We start from the raw sequence: 18,102 nt of genomic DNA on the forward strand, positions 1-18,102 counted from the left end.
AGTTATTCAATATGTGGATTCCAATATGCGGCTTTCCGTCCTCCCTTGCTCACTTGCCTGCTTTTGACCTCATGATGACGTCTCTGACGAGCGTCGACAGACAATTCATTTAATATCCTGCAAAAGCTAGTGATTGAAGAACAGTCCCTCAAAAATTGTTGTGGCTAGGCTGACAGCAGGGAAACATTATTTTCTCTCCATGGAGGCGGGGCGCCAACAAAATGTGAGGCCATAGCACAAGGAGGACAGAAGTCCACATATTGGAATGCACTCACTGGGCCTGTCTCAAAACCTAGTGCAGTGCACTTACAAGTGTATCAGCCTAATAAGTCACACCCAGTGATTGGATACTCTTTATTAGTCACACCCAGTGATTGGATATTCCGTAGAGTTCACCAAAGAGTATCCAATCACTGGACGTGCACTGCACTAGGTTTTGAGAAAGGCCCAACCAGCTACATAGAATATCTTCCGGCATGTGTGAAAACTAATAATAGTACAAAATGCATTTCGGGTGTAATGTAAACACACGTGATTGCTTAAATTGTTTGACATTTTAATCCGGCAGTGAAACAACGTCCTGTGGTCATGTGATGGGGTCAATGGACCCCATTCATGACGTCACGTTTCCCTAGCCGATGGCTTCATGGAATCAGCTGATTTTACTCCTTGCGCTGTAATTTCGATTAACCAAAACAATAGTTTTCAAATTCAAAGTGTTGCTCCAGACTTAATGACGAAAATCAAATGCAACATTTAAATGTAGCAAACATGAGGAACGTTGGTAAGTGTGTGTCGTCCGTTGCCATGCGTAATTGAAAGCTATCTACTTTTTTTTTGCTAAGTCAGTGACAGCCATGGCCTGCTTATCTTTCGTATTTAGTCATTCAGCTTTCTACATGTTGACTTGAGCATAGGTGTGCCTCATTAAGCCAGTGATATGGAATGCAACGATATTGAGTTTAAACAATGTCTGTTGATGCACTATGTTTGAATATTGTGTAGTTTAGAGAGCGAGCAGCATTGTTTGTTTTCAATCTCACTGTTGAGGGCTATGGTCCTTCTGGCGTTAGCAGAGTAGTTAATGCTATCCAGCAATCACATTTGAAAGCGTAACAACTACCAAAAACGCTACAAAATAGCATACAGTGAATGTCCGTCACCTTGCGGTCTGGGGCGTTAAACACACGTCAGTGGTGTTAAACAATTATCTGTTTGTGCTTGCTTCTAAAGGGAGGTTGTTGATCCGTCACAGAAAGCACTTGTGTTGGCAATTTATAATGATGTGTGTACCATTCATAGATGTATGTATAAAAGACTATCTATGGTGTGTACATTCGACATTCCATCATTTTTTGTACAGTTTTACCTTTGTACCGTACTTTCATTATCCGAGTCGCGTATATTACTTTAAGTTCTAAGCAAGCAATCGATATCGAATCGTGTGGGGGTACCATGCGAGTCATATGCTAGCTTTGAGGTATAATTTGCCTGGCCAAACTCAGAGAATGACTGTAACAAAGGGATGAAGGGAAACCCTAAAGGGGTATGCCACTATTTTGGGGCTTACTACAGTTAAAATCGTTGGCTGGGGTTTAAAGATGGTAAAGTGTCTTATTTTTCATGTTAAGCATTGTCTTGCTTTAAGACAAGTTAAAAGAGGAAATATGTCGCTAAGCTAGTGAGTCAATGGATCCGTGTTTATAAACCCTGGCCAACGATTTTAACTGTATTAAGCCCCAAAATAGTGGCATACCCCTTTAACTCGACGTGAGGTGAAAAATGACCTGAAATGGTGGGATGATTAAATATTAAATTGATATAAAGATATGTGGCTGTTACCCATATATATGTTGATGCTTCGTTGATCAATCATTGTTTGAAAAAATGTGAAATCATGTCGCTTTATGTGGTTATAAGCTCCATGCCTTTGGTATTCACTTGTGCGTCAACTTTTTTTCTGAAATTGATTTAGATGGGCTTACTTGTGTTAAGTAAAAACAGCAGTACTAACATTTAGTTAAGTACTTGCTAAATAGTAGTAACTTTTCTATGCATGTGGCCTAAATACAACGCCTTGTAGCTCTACCCATGCTCTGCCGACAAAGATTTCAATTCAACTTGTGCCCTTTTTTAGTGCCAATAGAACCCCAGAACTGCATTTGCATGAATCTGACACCAGTAGAGAAACAGACTAAGAAAGTTGTATTAAAGGGACACTGTGCAGAAAATGGTCAAAAAAGGTACTGCAACTATGCTGCTCATTGAAACTGGGTTGACTATCACCAAATTTTATATTTACATGAAAGTTTACTCAGTAATAAACAAATATTTTCTAGTATGGTCCAAGTAGAGTAATTTTTGCAGCTAAAAATGGCTATTTTTGGAAATTCAAAATGGCGGACCATGGAGAAGATCCCTCTTTTCATGTATGAAAAGTGCAATTTTTCCAGTCATAATGAATACTTAGAATTTGATGGTGGTGGTAAGTATTCATGAAAAGGGTAACATTAGTGAATGGGCAGCATGAATTCTGGAAATAAACAACTAAAAATCTCACACAGTGTCCCTTTAAGTTATTTAAATCAAATTTAGTTTCATGAGTCTATAAATTCATCCATGATTATTTCGTCAATCCTTCACACATAGATGGTTTTGCTGTTGTTTGAAAGCTCTTTTCTGTTTCCACAAATTACACGAACAGCATGGAGAACAACTGGGTGTGATTATAAAAAAATGAATACCTCCCCTCATTTGCCAAGCCCTCGCCATCTCTCTTCCCATTAGCTTCCTTTCCACCTCTCGAACTGTCCTGTCAAATAAAGTCGTAAAAGACCCCCCAAAAAATCAATACACTAAAAAGCTATATTTTAAAATTGGTCACCCTCCCACCCCCTCAAAGTTAGGCTATAATATCATTAACATCTTCAGAGTATGTGTGTGGTCTTTGGTTATTGAGTCATTGCAGAGTACTTGCTTAAACGTTGAAATGAGTTATAAAGTATTAATAGAGTAGTGTTGTAGAAGAGTGTCACACCTGACCTGAGTACCTCAACTCCATCCAAAATGCTAATACTAATGCGAATGCTAATTAGTGCCCATGATAGGTGGGGTGCTCCTTTTATAATACTCTATTACTGCTTTATTACAATTATTACAACAATTATTACATTTTACCTCATAACCAAACACCATATTTTCAGGTTTTGTTCAAAACATTGCAGGCTAGGTTTAGACAAGATATGGATCATTTTAAATGTAGGATTTTTGATATGCCATTTTTAATGTTTATTATCTCATAATTCATGCTCGGAAGATTTTTGTATTCCATAATGTTTGTCTAAGTTGTAGAGACAGAAAACTGCTTTCAAACCACATTGTCCACATTCAACCACAAAACCAACATTGTGTGACTGAAATTGACTGGCATAATCAAATGGTGAATGTAAAGTGTCCTACCCTCTTAAAGATTTTCTTCCCCTGTTTTTTTCACTCAAATTGATGAAAATGCAGTTCTGGGCTTTTTCCTTTCCACTAAAAGGGCACACCAAGTTGAATTTAAATCTGTGTCAGTTGGGCCCCAAAGCGCCTGATTTCACGTGAAATTCACGTTTTCACTTCCCGGCTGCAGCTGTTCTCTAGAGGGCCTGTCATCACCGTTGCCATGGATAAGATCCTGGAAGCACTAGTAACCTCCTCACACCCCCTGCCAGTGAAGAGGGCCATAGTGCACAAGGTGGTGGAAGCAGCCGAGAAGGAGGTGACCGAGGAGCAGTGTCAAGCCCTGTATGCTCTCACCACACGCCTCATCCTGCTGGGCAAAGATGCCTTTGAAAGACAAACTGGACAGCAGGTTTGTGTCCCAATCATCAATCTGGAAGTGAAGTAATTCTGCTATGATGCTGGCAGGCTGGACAGTTGTGGTGTGGTTCTAATATGTCTGGTATAGTGAAGTGCTGTGTGATGACACCGGAAATATTTTCTGTGTTTTGTCCCATAATTGCTATCCTTGATTATGGGGAATATGAATTGTTTTGTTGGATGAGCTCAAAATGAAATGGTAGTGACTGATATTACTTTTACATAAATAATTTAATTCTGATTTCTACTGTATTTGTCCTTTTCACAGGTGCAGGAATCGTATGCGCGGTACCATCGCGACGAATTTGCCCGGTTCGTCAGCAAGGATTTTGTACTAGGCCTCCTCCAACAGGGCTATGGCTCCGTGGACCGCCGCAGCCCGGCGCTCATTGACTTCCTGCACAGCTGCTTGCGTCTCCTCATGAGCTGCCCCGCCATGCTCGAGGTCGCCGCCGCCCTGCAGAACGAAGTCCTGCGAATGGTCTGCGAGCGCCCCGCGCCTGCGCTCTGTGCTCGCCTAGCGGTTCTGCTGACTGACTTCCCCCAGTGTGTGCCTCGTGACAAGGGACACGGGCTCCTCTTCTGTCAGCAGCTGGTGCGGACCATGGGCTACTTCCAGTGCACGGCCAGCAAAGAGAGTGAACTGAGGGAGTATGTGACGCAGGTGAACCGCGTCAGTGCCCTCCTTCAGGGCATCTGGAAGGCCGAGCCTGCTGCCCTCTTGCCCTCCCTGCAGGAGGTTTTTGCCATCATCTCGTCCACAGGTAAGGGAAGAGTACTTTTATTTATTTATTTTTCAGATTTTTTTTTGTCTTTTACGACTTTATTGAAGACAGGACAGTTTGAGAAGTGGACAGCAAGCGAATGGGGTGAGAAATGGGGAGGGGTCGGCAAATGACCCGGGCCGGGAATCGAAACGGGTTCGGCCGCATGGCAGACGAGTGCCCTACCGGTTGGCCACCGCAAGGCCAGGTAAGAGTACTTATTACTCATGGCCGCAATTTATGGTGTGAATGGATGGTGAGGAGGGGACATGCCCATGCCGCTTCTGAGATGTTCTTTTTTTTCCACCACAGTATGACAAATGCAATGCAAATATGTTAACCCTAGACAATTTGTCCCCACCACTTTCCAAACCAAACCTACACTGTTGCTTATACATGAGTTCTAATTTTTTGTTTTCTCCTGACTGTGCGAAACTAGCTCCGCACAACTCAACCTCTGATTGTTGGAAACCGCTGTCGGTCAAAAAATTACCTCACGTCGTTTGCTGCCAGTGTCTTGCCCCTCCTCACAACACCATGTTGATAAACAAAAAAATCCCATCTATACTCAACAAAAATGCTACACAAAAAAGTTTCTTTAATCAATGAAATGCAACATTCTATTTCAAAGTCGTCACCACAGTCTTAATGTGTTGTTGCCCTTTTGTAAACATTGATGGATGCTTAGTAAGTGAAGAATTCTTGCACACCTCCTTGGTCAGGTGCGTAGGAGTGGAACCCCTAGGTCACCAACGTTAAAGAAAGCTCCCGTACACTGTTCACATTTGCATTCGTTGCATTAAACCATGCAAATGTGAACAGTGTGCGGGAGCTTTCTTTGCTTTAAACATTGATGGATAAAAACTTAATGGAGAAAAACAAATGTGTGTAGTTTGTAAGATCTCGATTGTTCATAAATTTGATTAGTTAATAACTCTTGCAAATTGGTTCTTGCGTGAGGACGGAGGTATTGCATATCTCTGGTCCTGTACCAACACAATAGTATTCATAGAACTACTGTACTTGAATGGTACATATGAAGAGTTTCGTTGCAAAATGACGTATCCACCATTTTTGACTTGTATTTTATTATTGGAAATGACTGTTCAGAAGTCCTATCATCACCCATGTGTGAATTCTTGCCTTTCAAATATTTTGAGAGCATAGTAAAGAAGAAGGATCACCGCACACTGGTGGACTTAGTTTTGCTGTTTTTTTTATTTAGGTGAACGACGCGTTTCGCATTGCGCTTCGTCAGGTTCACTTCAGTGTGCGGTGATCCTTCTTCTTTACTATGGATTACTGATGACTGCACTTCACCAGCACCTGGAGTTTCAGATTTTGAGAGCATACTTTTAAAGCCTATATAAAATGTATTTCCCAATGCAATGGAATGCCCAATGAAAAAAATGTCATCAATTTCCCAAAATGCTTCAATTTGGATAAACGCCATTTTGTAACGAAACTCTTGATTGTCTGTCTGTCCGTCTGCTGTGCTGCAGATCCAGCATTTGAGCCATCCATTTCGCTGGCCAGCCTGGTGCAGCACATCCCCCTTCAGATGATCACCGTGCTCATCAAGAGCCTCACCACTGACCCAAATGTCAAGGACGCTAGCATGACCAAGGCCCTCGGCAGGTGTGTGTGTGTGTGTGCGCGCGTGGGTGCGTGCATGCGTGTGTGCCCGCGCATGCGTGCGTGTGTGTGTTTCCATGATGCGTGTCAACAACTCAACATTTTTGCCATAATATCAACAATGTGTAACATACACCAGTCTACAAAGTCTGTGTTTTGCGCCTGTAAATTATGAATGATAGCTTTACACCGCATTCCACTTTATTATGCAAATGACATTTTTCGCTGTTTCCCCAAATAATCAATACAAATGACAGTCGTCATAATTTTCAAGTCATCAGCCATTAGAGTACAATTTAAAAGTTTTTGAATGAACCTTCCAATGATAATGGTATTTTTTAAAATAATAAAAAACTTTAAATGCTCTGTTCCACATTATTACGCAAAATAGTTTTGTAGTGTTGTAATCCAAATTTCTTTCTTTTTTTCCCTTTTACATCAAAACAGTTGGAATTTGGTACCTTCTAAATTACATTTCAATGTTCAATACTTGGTGATAAGCTCTTTGTCTTTCTAACTGGAATGCTGTGATTAACATTGAAGTCAATGGCAGGGCATTGCATGGGAGTTATGGAAGCCCAGATATCCTTGATGCTTTGCTCTCAGCTGTTTTTGTTTGTTTAGTCTGGTGACCCACACTTCACTCTTCAATATACCCGTAGATTTCCATGCCACGTTTAGGTGCTTTGGAGGTGATGACATTCTAACGCACCAGACATAAAACGCCATTGAAAATGAATGGGATGCTATGTCTGGTGAGTTTGAATGTCATCACCTCCAAAGCACCTACACGTGGCATGGAAATCTACAGGTATATTGAAGAGTGAAGTGTGGGTCACCAGACCAAACAAACAATAACAGCTGAGAGCAAAGCATCAAGGATATCTGGGCTTCCATAATTTCCATGCAATGCCCTGCCATTGACTTCAATGTTAAACGCAGCATTCCAGTTACAGCTTATGACCAAGTTTTGAACATCGAAATGTAATTTAGAAGGTACCAAATGCCAACTGTTTTGATGTAAATGGGAAAAAAAGAAAGAAATTTGTATTACAACGCTACAAAACTGTTTTGCGTAATAATTTGGAACAGAGCATTTTGGGCATTTTAAGTTTTTTATTATTTAAAAAAATACTGTTATCATTGGAAGGTTAATTCAAAAACTTTTGAATTGTACTCTAATGGCTGATTACTTGAAAATTATGACGACTGTCATTTCTATTGACTATTTGGGAAAAGGGAAAAAAATGTCATTTGCGTAATAATGTGAAATGCGGTGTACATCCGGGGTGGTGTACCTATGTCTCGAGGGCCGTTTGCGGCCTTTGAGGCCGTTTTATCTGCCCCCTGACATAATTTCAATGTTATGCAGCTTTATATGAAACATGACATATTTTGTACAGGAATCTTGGAAATTATATTTGTTATATTTATAAGTTATATTGAGTGGACCTAGAGAAGGTGGGGTCTGTTTTTATGGTGTTTGCCTTCAATATAGGCCTAAAGTGCAGGGGGAAATCCTGGTTTGTCGTCATAGTACGGCCCTTGGAGAAATTTGAAGTGGCCCTTCGAATGAAAAAGGTTCCCCTCCCCTGCTCTACATGAACAGAACGGGATTGCTGGCCATTTCTTTGGGTAAACCCCAGAGGTTACAGGGTTTGCACCTTCAGCCAATGCTCTCACTGACTAGTCTGTTGTCGTGACTGACTTTCTCTGTCTACTCTGTTCATTGTGGTGGTTGTACTGGACCTGAGTCTGTCTTTTTTTCTGTCGTAGGATGATTGACTGGTTGTCCTGGCCTCTTGCCAACCATGTGGACACCTGGGTTATCGCTCTGTTAAAGGGACTGGCCGCAGTGCAGAAGTTCACCATCCTCATTGATGTGACTTTGCTCAAAATTGAACTGGTGTGTGCTTTTGGGTGTGCTTTAGCGTTTGCCTCTACATATTTTGTATTGATTGTTTTGAAATGATAGTACAAATGCATTATAAAATCATGAACAATGTGTTATACTGTGTTGTACGCTGGGGCAGCCATGGCCTAGTGGTTAGGGAGATAAGATAAGAGGGTTGCGGATAAGAGATAAGATAAGAGGGTTGCAGGTTCGAATCCTACCCTTCCACTCCCTATCTCACTACATGGCTGAGGTGCCATTGAGCAAGGCACCTAACCCCATACTAGGACTGTAACCAATACCCTGTACTTACAATATCTGTAAGTCGCTTTGGATACAACCGTCAGCTAAGAGTAATGTAATGTAATGTAATGTTAATCATCTTTCTCATTAGGTCTTCAGTCGTCTGTGGTATCCAATCGTGCGCCAAGGAGCATTAGTGGTGTTGTCACACATGTTGTTGAGTTTCCAGCACTCCCCAGAGGCCTTCCACCATGTGAGTCAGGACAACTGAGCCACTCTTCTTTTCATTTTTTAAAAATGTATTTTTGTGGGGCTTTTTGGCCTTTATTATTGCAGGACAGTGTATGAGTCGACAGGAAATGATTGGGAGAGAGAAATGGGGCAGGGTCGGGAAATGACCCCGGTCGGACTCGAACCGGGGTCCCCGTGGGCAATGTAAGCCCAAATGTTGGCGGGCTTAGCACGCTGCACCACAGCGCCACCCGGAGCCACTCTTCTTTTCTTTGTCTCTCTTGTCTATTTACCGACCTTGTACTATACAAATTTTGCAATGTTGCTACGTATGCTGCAAATTCTGAGTGTCATCAACCTATTGGACCTTTAGTCATTTTAGCAGCGATATGAATTGAGAATTCAGGTTTTTAATCAACACACATGAGATTAGACTTTGATTTCATGTTGATGGTTTTCCAAATATTAAAAGGGAAGTCACTTGCGCTCTAACCTTCTTGGTGCGTCCAGTTCAGGACGGTATACAATGTAGAGTAAACTGGTCCACTTCGGAAAGACTAGGCCAGGGATGACTGGAGCACTCAGGTACTTTTTAGTATTTTATTGTGGTGAAAACATAATGACTGACGTTTCGACGGTTTTCCAAATATGTTGATGTCTGATGGGTTTCCTGTGCTCTTGTCCAATCCCCTAGGTGGTCCCTCATGCTGTGCAGTTGGTTAAGAGTGTGCGAAGTGATGGCCTACCGACTAGCAACGCCTTCCTCTTGCAGTTCACAGAGCTCATCCATTGCATGATGTATCAGTATTCTGGCTTTCCAGACCTCTACGATAGCATCCTGGAGGCCATCAATGTAAGTCAGCTGTATTGGTGTGCATCTATAATGACTTGGGGGTTTGGCGTGTGTTAAGGAAATGATTTAAAACAAATGAATTGGACAACGAGAATTAGATCAGGTTTACAATTGACTTTCGCAAAAGGAGAGGGTGAAAAGCCTGGAAAGCATGTTCCTCGGTCAAAGATGCAACAGTTAGACGTGCACCAAGAAATTCTCCTTTTTGAACTCTGATATGTCACCCATAATGTTGTGTGCATTGCAAAAATTTGAGCTAAACTGTGCTCTTACCCTGCTATCTGAACCTTCACACTTCCTTACGGGTGCTATGTAATGTGCAACTAAGAAGATTGGCCAACTGGCTGGTCCCCTTGAGCCATGAAACTTTCCACATTAAAATGACACGTGTTTCAGTTATTTTGTCCAACCCCTGTATTCATTTCATTATTTTTTTAAGAGAATGGCAAGAAATAACATTTTGAACCTACTTCTTGTTCTTTGCTCAGGACCTGCCTATGCCTAGTGAGGAGAAAATTAAGCTCATCCTAAACCAAAGTGCCTGGACATCGCAGTCCAACCTGTTTGCCCCTGGCCTGATGCATCTGCCTGGGAAATCGGAGACGGGCAAAACTGGTCTGGTGAATTTGGGCAACACCTGCTACATGAACAGTGTCATTCAGACCCTGTTCATGGCCACAGAGTAAGTGGAGTTGTGGCATTTTAAAAATGTGTACTGTGTAATGATGGTTAAGGTGCATTGAACATTTCTAGAAAATGGGATCTATATTTAAGGAGCTAATTACACGGTGTTCCAGAACGACAAACCAAGTTTGGAATTCAACAGACTATGTTGTGTCATGTTCCCCACTGATTGAAAAAGGAATAACCTAAGGGTAGCCATATAATGAGTGTGATGACGTTCAGTGAGGCAGTCCCTGTCAAACTCATAAGGGGTCTTACACACCAAGGCGGTAAAGCGTCGCGGAACGGCCGCGTTTCTTACCGGCGTCGGTGAAAATACATTGAAACCTATCTGTCCTTACACACCAACCGGCGGTAGTCGGGCGTCAGCGGCGCGGGAGCCGGCTCCGCGCCGCGCTGCATTTGGAAAATAGAACTCCAGCGTATTTTTCACGCTGGCAACCGGCGGTGTCTCATTCAAATGAATGGCAAAGTAGCACGCTAGCTTTAGCTGTGGGGAGGGTTTTGAACAGGACTGGCCGCGCACGCCGACGCTGTCAGTGTGCAAGGCAGAGAAAAGCACGCCGGCCAAAACTAAGCAGAAAGACCGCGTCCGTCCTGCGACCGTTCCGTTCCGCCTTGGTATGGCTATGGCCCTAATGGTTTGGTTTGGCTATGGCCCTAATGGTACTAATCTATTACGTGTCCATTTGTGTCTTCCGTCATGTGTTGTGCCCAGTTTCAGACGGCATGTGTTATCTCTGCCACTGAACGGCAGCAATACTCTGATGAAGAAACTGCAGCTCCTTTTTGCCTTTCTGGCCCACACACAGGTGAGAAAACACACATCTAAAGGATGCTGCCTCTTTTTCATCATGCATTTTATTTTATTTTTGCTTTGGACACTGTATTTATTGTATGTTAAATACACAGTCCAGTTAAAATGATAGATTTAGAAGTGCATATACGGTAAGGACACTTCATGAAAGACCATTTATGTATATTCTGTATATTAACCACATAATTGGAATACGGGACATCTGAGCTGCCATCTGAAGAATTGTTTGAAAGAAACCCAATACTTAATCAGGAATTCATGTGTATGCTATCTTCACAGAGAGCAGCTTACGCACCCAGGAATTTCTTTGAGGCCTCGCGGCCTCCTTGGTTCACAGTTGGCTCTCAGCAGGATTGCTCTGAGTACCTGCGCTTCCTGTTAGACCGGTAACCATGGAACTATTGCCACACACACACACACACACACACACACACACACACACACACACACACACACACACACACACACACACACACACACACACACACACACTTCAGCTTGCCACATAGCAGGTTTTAATCAAAGTGTGACATTGGGCTTCAGAGTATCAACAAAAAAGTCACAATAATCACATTAACCATTAATACAGTACTATAGGGTTATAAGAGTAATAGCTCACATATTACTCTGCTGAAATATATTGCCTCTTTCAGAGATGTAAAAGATAAAAAAAGCTGTCAAGATATAAAAGATGTCAAAAATGTTCAAGATGATTGCCAGTCTTCTCAATAATAAATTTCTCAAAGACAGGCCAAATTCTGTTTCAATAATTGTACCACAAATAAAACTTCACAGGCCGCTCTGGGATTCTTGAGTCAGTTGTTGAAAATGCACAATATGTTAATGCATAGGTATGCTGTATATAAGTGTAGATGCAGATCTGTGCTATTCTACCTATTCAACCAACTTCACGAACGCTAAGATCTGTGGCGTGAGCACGCCGGCCGGTTCACGATTAGGTGCAGGAACGGCACCGGCATAGTTCGCAGTCGGCCTGAACACTCGTTCTGTAACTTTTTGGTAAAAAAAAAATCTGATGGAGTTAACAAAATAATCTATTTCAATCATAAAATGAAGTGTCTATCACTAGTGTAGTGACACCCCGCACCATGTAAAACAATTAAACAAATAATTTAGATATGAAATCATATTTGTACAAATCTCTTCTTGTTTTTCATTTAAGCTCACTTTGTAACAATGCTTAAATACAGTGTAAGCACAAAGATGAGTTTCATCTCTCGGACATGTTTAGTCCCTCATCTCAAGAATCCCTGACTTAGTTAAACAGTATTTGCTACAATAAGAAAGTTAAACATTATTACAATATTTTCATTATTTCCTTTAAATCTTGCACAAACAAATGTCAATTAAACATCAGCTATGGTGATGACTAGTTGCCTTCCTTATTTCAAGAACGCAGAGTATGCGCGCACATCACAGTAGTGCAGGTGCTGGACAAAATAAAATAACTGAAGTGAAGGATGAATGTCCGCAACACTGTAAATGCTCCCAGATTTTTTAATGGCACGACGTTTCGGACCTCAAGTGAGAAGGACTGAGGTCTGAAACGTTGTGCCATTAAAATAATCTTGGAGCATTAACAGTGTTGCGGACATCCATCCTCCCCTTCTGCCTTTCTTATTTCTCCTATGGTTCCTCAACACAGGTTGCACGAGGAGGAGAAGGCGTTGAGAGCCCTGACGGAGGCCAAACCGAGCCCCAGTGAGTTCAGTACGTCGTCTGATGAATCCGCATGCTCCAGGCAAGCCCCAGCTGCTGCTGACCACGCCGGCCCTGCCAGCGCTTCGTCTGGTGGGGAGGAGCAACAACAGACCCTGGTGGAGCGCATGTTTGGCGGCAGGCTGTCGGCAGGCATTCGCTGCTTGCGATGCCACAGCCTGTCGGAGAAGGAGGAGCCCTTCACCGATCTCTCCTTGGCCTTCTGCCCCCCTCAGGTACAGCAGCACGGCCCGCTTCTGCAGGGTGCTGCCTTCAACGGTGGCAGCGAGAGTCCGGTTGTAGAAAACGGTCGTGTCACACGAGGCGTCGGGCCTGACGCGGAATCGGGGCAAAGCGCCTCACCAGCGGCGCCCCCCTCAGCGCAGGTGGACAGTAGTAACAGGCCGCCGGTCACGCTGCCGGAGCTGGTGGATTACCTGCTGGCCCCGGAGATCCTGGAGGAGGACAACTGCTACTTTTGCGAGCGCTGCGGCTCGCTGCAGCCTGCCGAGCGAGTGGTGCGCGTCGTGGCGGCGCCCGAGTACCTCATTGTCACGTTGCTGCGCTTCTCCTACGACGCGGCGCGACAGCTGCGCCGCAAGATCCTGGACGACGTGCGGATCCCCCTGCACATGTCTCTGCCCGTACACCACCGGACACTGAAGCCTGAACCTCCATCCTCCCACCAGCAGGAGGCAGCAGCAACAACAGCAGCAGCAGCAGCAGCAGCAGCAGCAGCAGCAGCAGGCTCCTTTGTGCCACCCAGCAGCACACACTTGCCGGACATTGGAGAGAACCAGGCTAAGAAACTCAAACAGTGCCAGGTGGGAGAGGACGGTGACGAGGCAGGGGATGGCAGCAGCGGGGCGGGGAATGGGAATGGGAATGGGAGTGTGAATGGTGATGGACCAGTAATGGACAGTCCAGGAGGTGAGGTTGAAAATGGGACCGAGCAGCAGCAGCAGCAGCAGACTGTTTCATATGTGCTAACCTCAGTCGTGATGCATTCTGGGATGTCGTCCGAGAGTGGCCACTACTATACTTATGGGAGGAATATGAGCGCCGTTGATTATGAGGATGGCTCTACTACTACTACTACTACTACTACTACTCCTCCTCCAGCAGTGTTACCCAGCTCCACCACACCATCCAATGGGGAACGGGAAGGCGTAGGTACCGTGAGCCAATCGGTGAAGGCCTCAGGAGGCACCGCTGAGGTGGAAGCGTCGTCACACGACCCGTCTTCCAGGGACTGGTTTCTGTTCAATGATAGCAGAGTGACGTTCACGACCTTTCATTCGGTGCAGAATGTAACCACCCGTTTCTCAAAGGACACGGCCTACGTGCTTATCTACCGCAGACAGGGATCTGGAGGAGTTTGCAAGGGTGAGACGAACGGCCTGAAACTTGGGGTGGAGCCCCCTCTCCAGAAAGAGCTCATGGATGCCATCACCAAAGATAACAAGCTATTCCTGCAGGTTAGTGTCCACCAAAGATCTAAATGTTCTCAAGATCTAGTAGCTCAAGTAGCTTACATAAATACACATAATGCCCACATGGACATTTAAAGAAACATATAGCACAGGTAATAGTCAGGGAGTGCAAGTGAAAATGTCACTGACTGTGACTTTTGTCTTAATAATATTAATTAACATGTAAAAAGCATGTCATCTCAGTATACGTGTATGTTGGTCCTCCGCAGGAACAGGAGCTGAACGCACGCGCCCGGGCCTTGCAGGCAGCCTCGGCCTCTTGCTCATTTCGGCCCAACGGCTCCGATGACAATGACCCTCCTGGCAGCTGTGGCCCATCTGGAGGGGGCGGGGGAGGAGGAGGAGGAGGAGGCGGCTTCAACACTGTCAGCAGACTGGTATTCTGAGAGGCAAAAGTGGATGTGCTCTCTCCGACCCAGTCGGCACCTCTGAGTCCACCCATGAAACTGCTTGTTTTCCCCCACGTTTGCTCCACCTGCTGTATGTAGTGGCTAATTAATATGACTGGCAGTGATTGGCACTGCACGATCGGTGGGTGGAGCATTTGGTGGGGAAAACGTGCAGTTCCATGGGCGGGCCAGAGGTGCCGACTGGGTCTATAGCTGGGAAACACTGGACTTGCTGGCATACTTTCTTTTTCTGGTTGGACAGTTTGTTAAATAACCCTTGACCTCAAAACTTCTGTGTCATATGATGGATTTTTCATGATGGACACCCTCACTCGCTCTCACCCCCTCTGGTTTGCATGCCTACCCTCCGACTGTTTCAGGAAAATTATAGGTTTTAAGTTGGCATCAAAGGGATTGCCTTTTTACAATGCAATAAATTATTGTATTGGGATAAAATGCGACTGAATCTCCTCCAAATCATGAAAGGTTCTTCTAACACACACACACAAACACACACACACACACACACACACACACACACACACACACACACACACAAACACACACACACACACACACACACTTTTTCATTTTAAATGGTTTAAGTGCTTTTATTACATGTAGGCCACTGTGTGAATGGATGAGGTATTATGCTGTAGTATTTTCATTTTATCAATTAAGATTTTTTTAAAACTTGGTTAACAAAGAATTATGAATATAGATAAGGATGGCCAATTACCATATCACCACATGCCCCTGAATGGTGATACCAAAATGCTTGGAATATGTGATTAGATTAGGCTAGACTTTTCAGACTGTAAAACAAGGCTGATTGTTTTCCCACCCTAATTGTTTAACCCTAAAACAAACAATTGCATGCTAAATGTTCACATTTCTTTCTTTATTTCTTTTAAACAATTAAATATGTACAGTAGTGTACAAAAGTTGGGTACTCCTTTGGAAATTGATAACAGATTTTAAAGCAGCAGCAACAACATCTTGACATTATGTTGTACCGTTGGTAAAAGGACACATTTGCGCCGTGGAACCATTTTTAAAGGTGCACCAAACATTAATTAAAAAAAAAAAAGATTTTGTCTTTTACAACTTTATTTGACAGAACAGTGTAAGAGGTGGACAGGAAGCGAATTGGGAGAGAGATGGGGAGGGGTCTGCAAAGGACCCGGGCCAGGAATTGAACCTGGGTCAGCCGCATGGCAGGCGAGTGCCCTACCGGTTGGCCACCGCAGGGCCATGCCAAACAATTTGATGTGCATATGATATCATGTGTGGGTACTCCCTGTCCCCAAGGGCTTGCACTTCACTCTATCCCAAAGCCTCAAGTATGTTGTTTCTGTTCTTTGTGTAGACAACCTGCTTTAGATCAATTCCTACATTTTTAATTATGGTAAATTTTCAAAATTGAGTTGACCATGCCATGACATTGTATTTGTTCCTTTGCACAAATGGTGAACAGTGAATTGAGAACAGCGCTTACTATTAAGGTACTGTCCTGCTGGAAACCCCAACCTACTCATAGCCTCAGCTGTGTGACTGAGTTTTGAGTATTGAGGCCCTCTACTTCAATAACCTTTATGTAGCTAAGCTAGCTACTCAAACCTTCTGCCCAAATTAATGGTAATCCAGTGTGGGTTGTTTTTTTTTGTTTGTTTTTTTTTGCACACCACCTATTGTTCTGCTCAAATAACGTCTTCAGTTCAGTCTGTATAATCTGAAAACAGCGTGATTTCCCAAAATGCGTCTCGATGTGCTTTTTGCTAAGCTCATACAATTATTTTGTGATGAACACCCAGGAAGGCCTTTTTATGCACCACCCTTTCAATGACCGAAGTATGCTGAAGAACAATGTACAGCTGCATCAGTAGATGGATGCTGTTGTAATTCTATTGAGATGTTCTGTAGTTTGTTTTCACAAGCACACACTCCCTTTGTTTTCTGACTGTGGACAAACCATGTCCAGACCGTCAAGTTAACATTTTTGTACCGTTGTGCTGATTCATAATAATGGATTCAAGTGGAGAGTTGTTCAGAGCCCCGAATATAGCTAGACTGGCTCTCACGCAGACCCTTCGTGCTTCGTGCATATTCATTAAACTTTGTGAGCTCGAGGGCGGGGTATATACAACTCTGTGGTTGAAGTAGTAGATTTTTTTAAAAAGCCACATGAATTCTCCTATCAGGTTCGAGCTGTTTTGAACACACCCACGCCTTTCCAGAGCTAAGCGATTGTCAATGTTCCAGATGGTTGGTAACAACCATCGCGTGAGAACCAGCTTAGAATATTGCCACTTTGAAGACAAAACGAGAAGCACAGGCAGCCATTACAGTACCCTATGATGAATTAAGTTTTTCATTCTTGTATCTATCAGTTTGAGAGGATCTGAAGATCTTACAGTGTGATCAACACTGTAGCTATAAATCTATACACAATTTCGAAAAATCATAGTGTGCCCAAACTTTTCCACCTCCACTCTTTTTTTTTTAGATTATTCTTTTTTTTAATTTTTTTTATTGTATTGTAATAGAACTACACAAAATCAACTTTAAGAAGTTTGGTCTGGAATACACTCACATATCTACATCTCTGTAGGAAAACTAATTTGGTTACTGTGAGATTTTCTTACGAAACTGAAGCAGTTTATTATGATGAGATCTCACAGGGATGTGAAAACTTTTGCATACTACTGTATCTACTTATTTACACATTTCTTTCAGAGGAGTTTTTTGTATGTTCTCTGGTTTTCTGTCTTTTTGCCCCAAATCTAACATGTACATGTGTAAGGTGATTTTAAAGATTAAACAAGATGGCTTAAAAGGAAAAAAAAAGTTTTTTTTGCTGTACAGCGTTCATGTTGATTAAAAAAAAATATATGTAGAAATAAAGGTTTGTGGCAGCACTATTTTATTGTATTTCAGGTTTGTGTTTGTGTATGTTCACATTTGTTGTATTCAAACAGGAAAATTGTAATAATGTATGGGTGTACATATATACACGAACAAAGAATGAAAAATCAGCACACTGCTGCTCACCGATTAATTCTGTCTGAGATCGAAACGTTGTGTTGAATAAATTGGTGAGCAGCAACAGTGTGTGGCTTTTTCCTTATTTTACGCGTATTTGTTTGATTCATCCAGCACCTGTTTTACTGGATGTGCACGCATCCCTCACACTGCTTTTGCTCATATACACATTTATTTTGTGACATGGGTCGTCTGCTCTGTTGTAATCCACATGTTGGTTACCACTGCAGACATCAAAGATAACAGCCAATTTCTACTTCAGTCGTAATGCTCACACTACCCTGGACATGCCAGTACCTGAGAATTTTTTTCCGAGATCCGTCATGATGGGACGTCTGAACAGTCATTTCCAACAATAAAATGCAAAAGTCAACTAATGGTGCTTATGTCATTTTGCAACGAACCTCCCAGATCAATGTATCTCAATTATTCATCAGAGACTTCTGGACTTCCTGCTTCGCCATTTTGGAAGAACAC

General features: G+C 43.0%; 1 protein-coding gene across 1 annotated transcript; it reads left to right on the forward strand.

The window, feature by feature from the left end:
• The first annotated feature begins 641 nt into the window (after positions 1-641).
• On the forward strand, positions 642-17,504 carry usp38 (ubiquitin specific peptidase 38). The gene is made up of 12 exons (XM_063218614.1): positions 642-784; positions 3,632-3,853; positions 4,130-4,625; positions 6,128-6,263; positions 8,037-8,166; positions 8,549-8,650; positions 9,323-9,481; positions 9,970-10,163; positions 10,884-10,977; positions 11,262-11,368; positions 12,649-14,179; positions 14,404-17,504. Exons 2-12 carry the CDS (start codon positions 3,665-3,667, stop codon positions 14,578-14,580), a joined length of 3,315 nt encoding a protein of 1,104 aa, XP_063074684.1. The 5' UTR covers positions 642-784; positions 3,632-3,664; the 3' UTR covers positions 14,581-17,504.
• The last annotated feature ends 598 nt before the right edge of the window (positions 17,505-18,102 follow it).

Source organism: Engraulis encrasicolus, chromosome 16 (genome assembly GCF_034702125.1).
Source record: "Engraulis encrasicolus isolate BLACKSEA-1 chromosome 16, IST_EnEncr_1.0, whole genome shotgun sequence".
Lineage (NCBI taxonomy): Eukaryota > Metazoa > Chordata > Actinopteri > Clupeiformes > Engraulidae > Engraulis > Engraulis encrasicolus.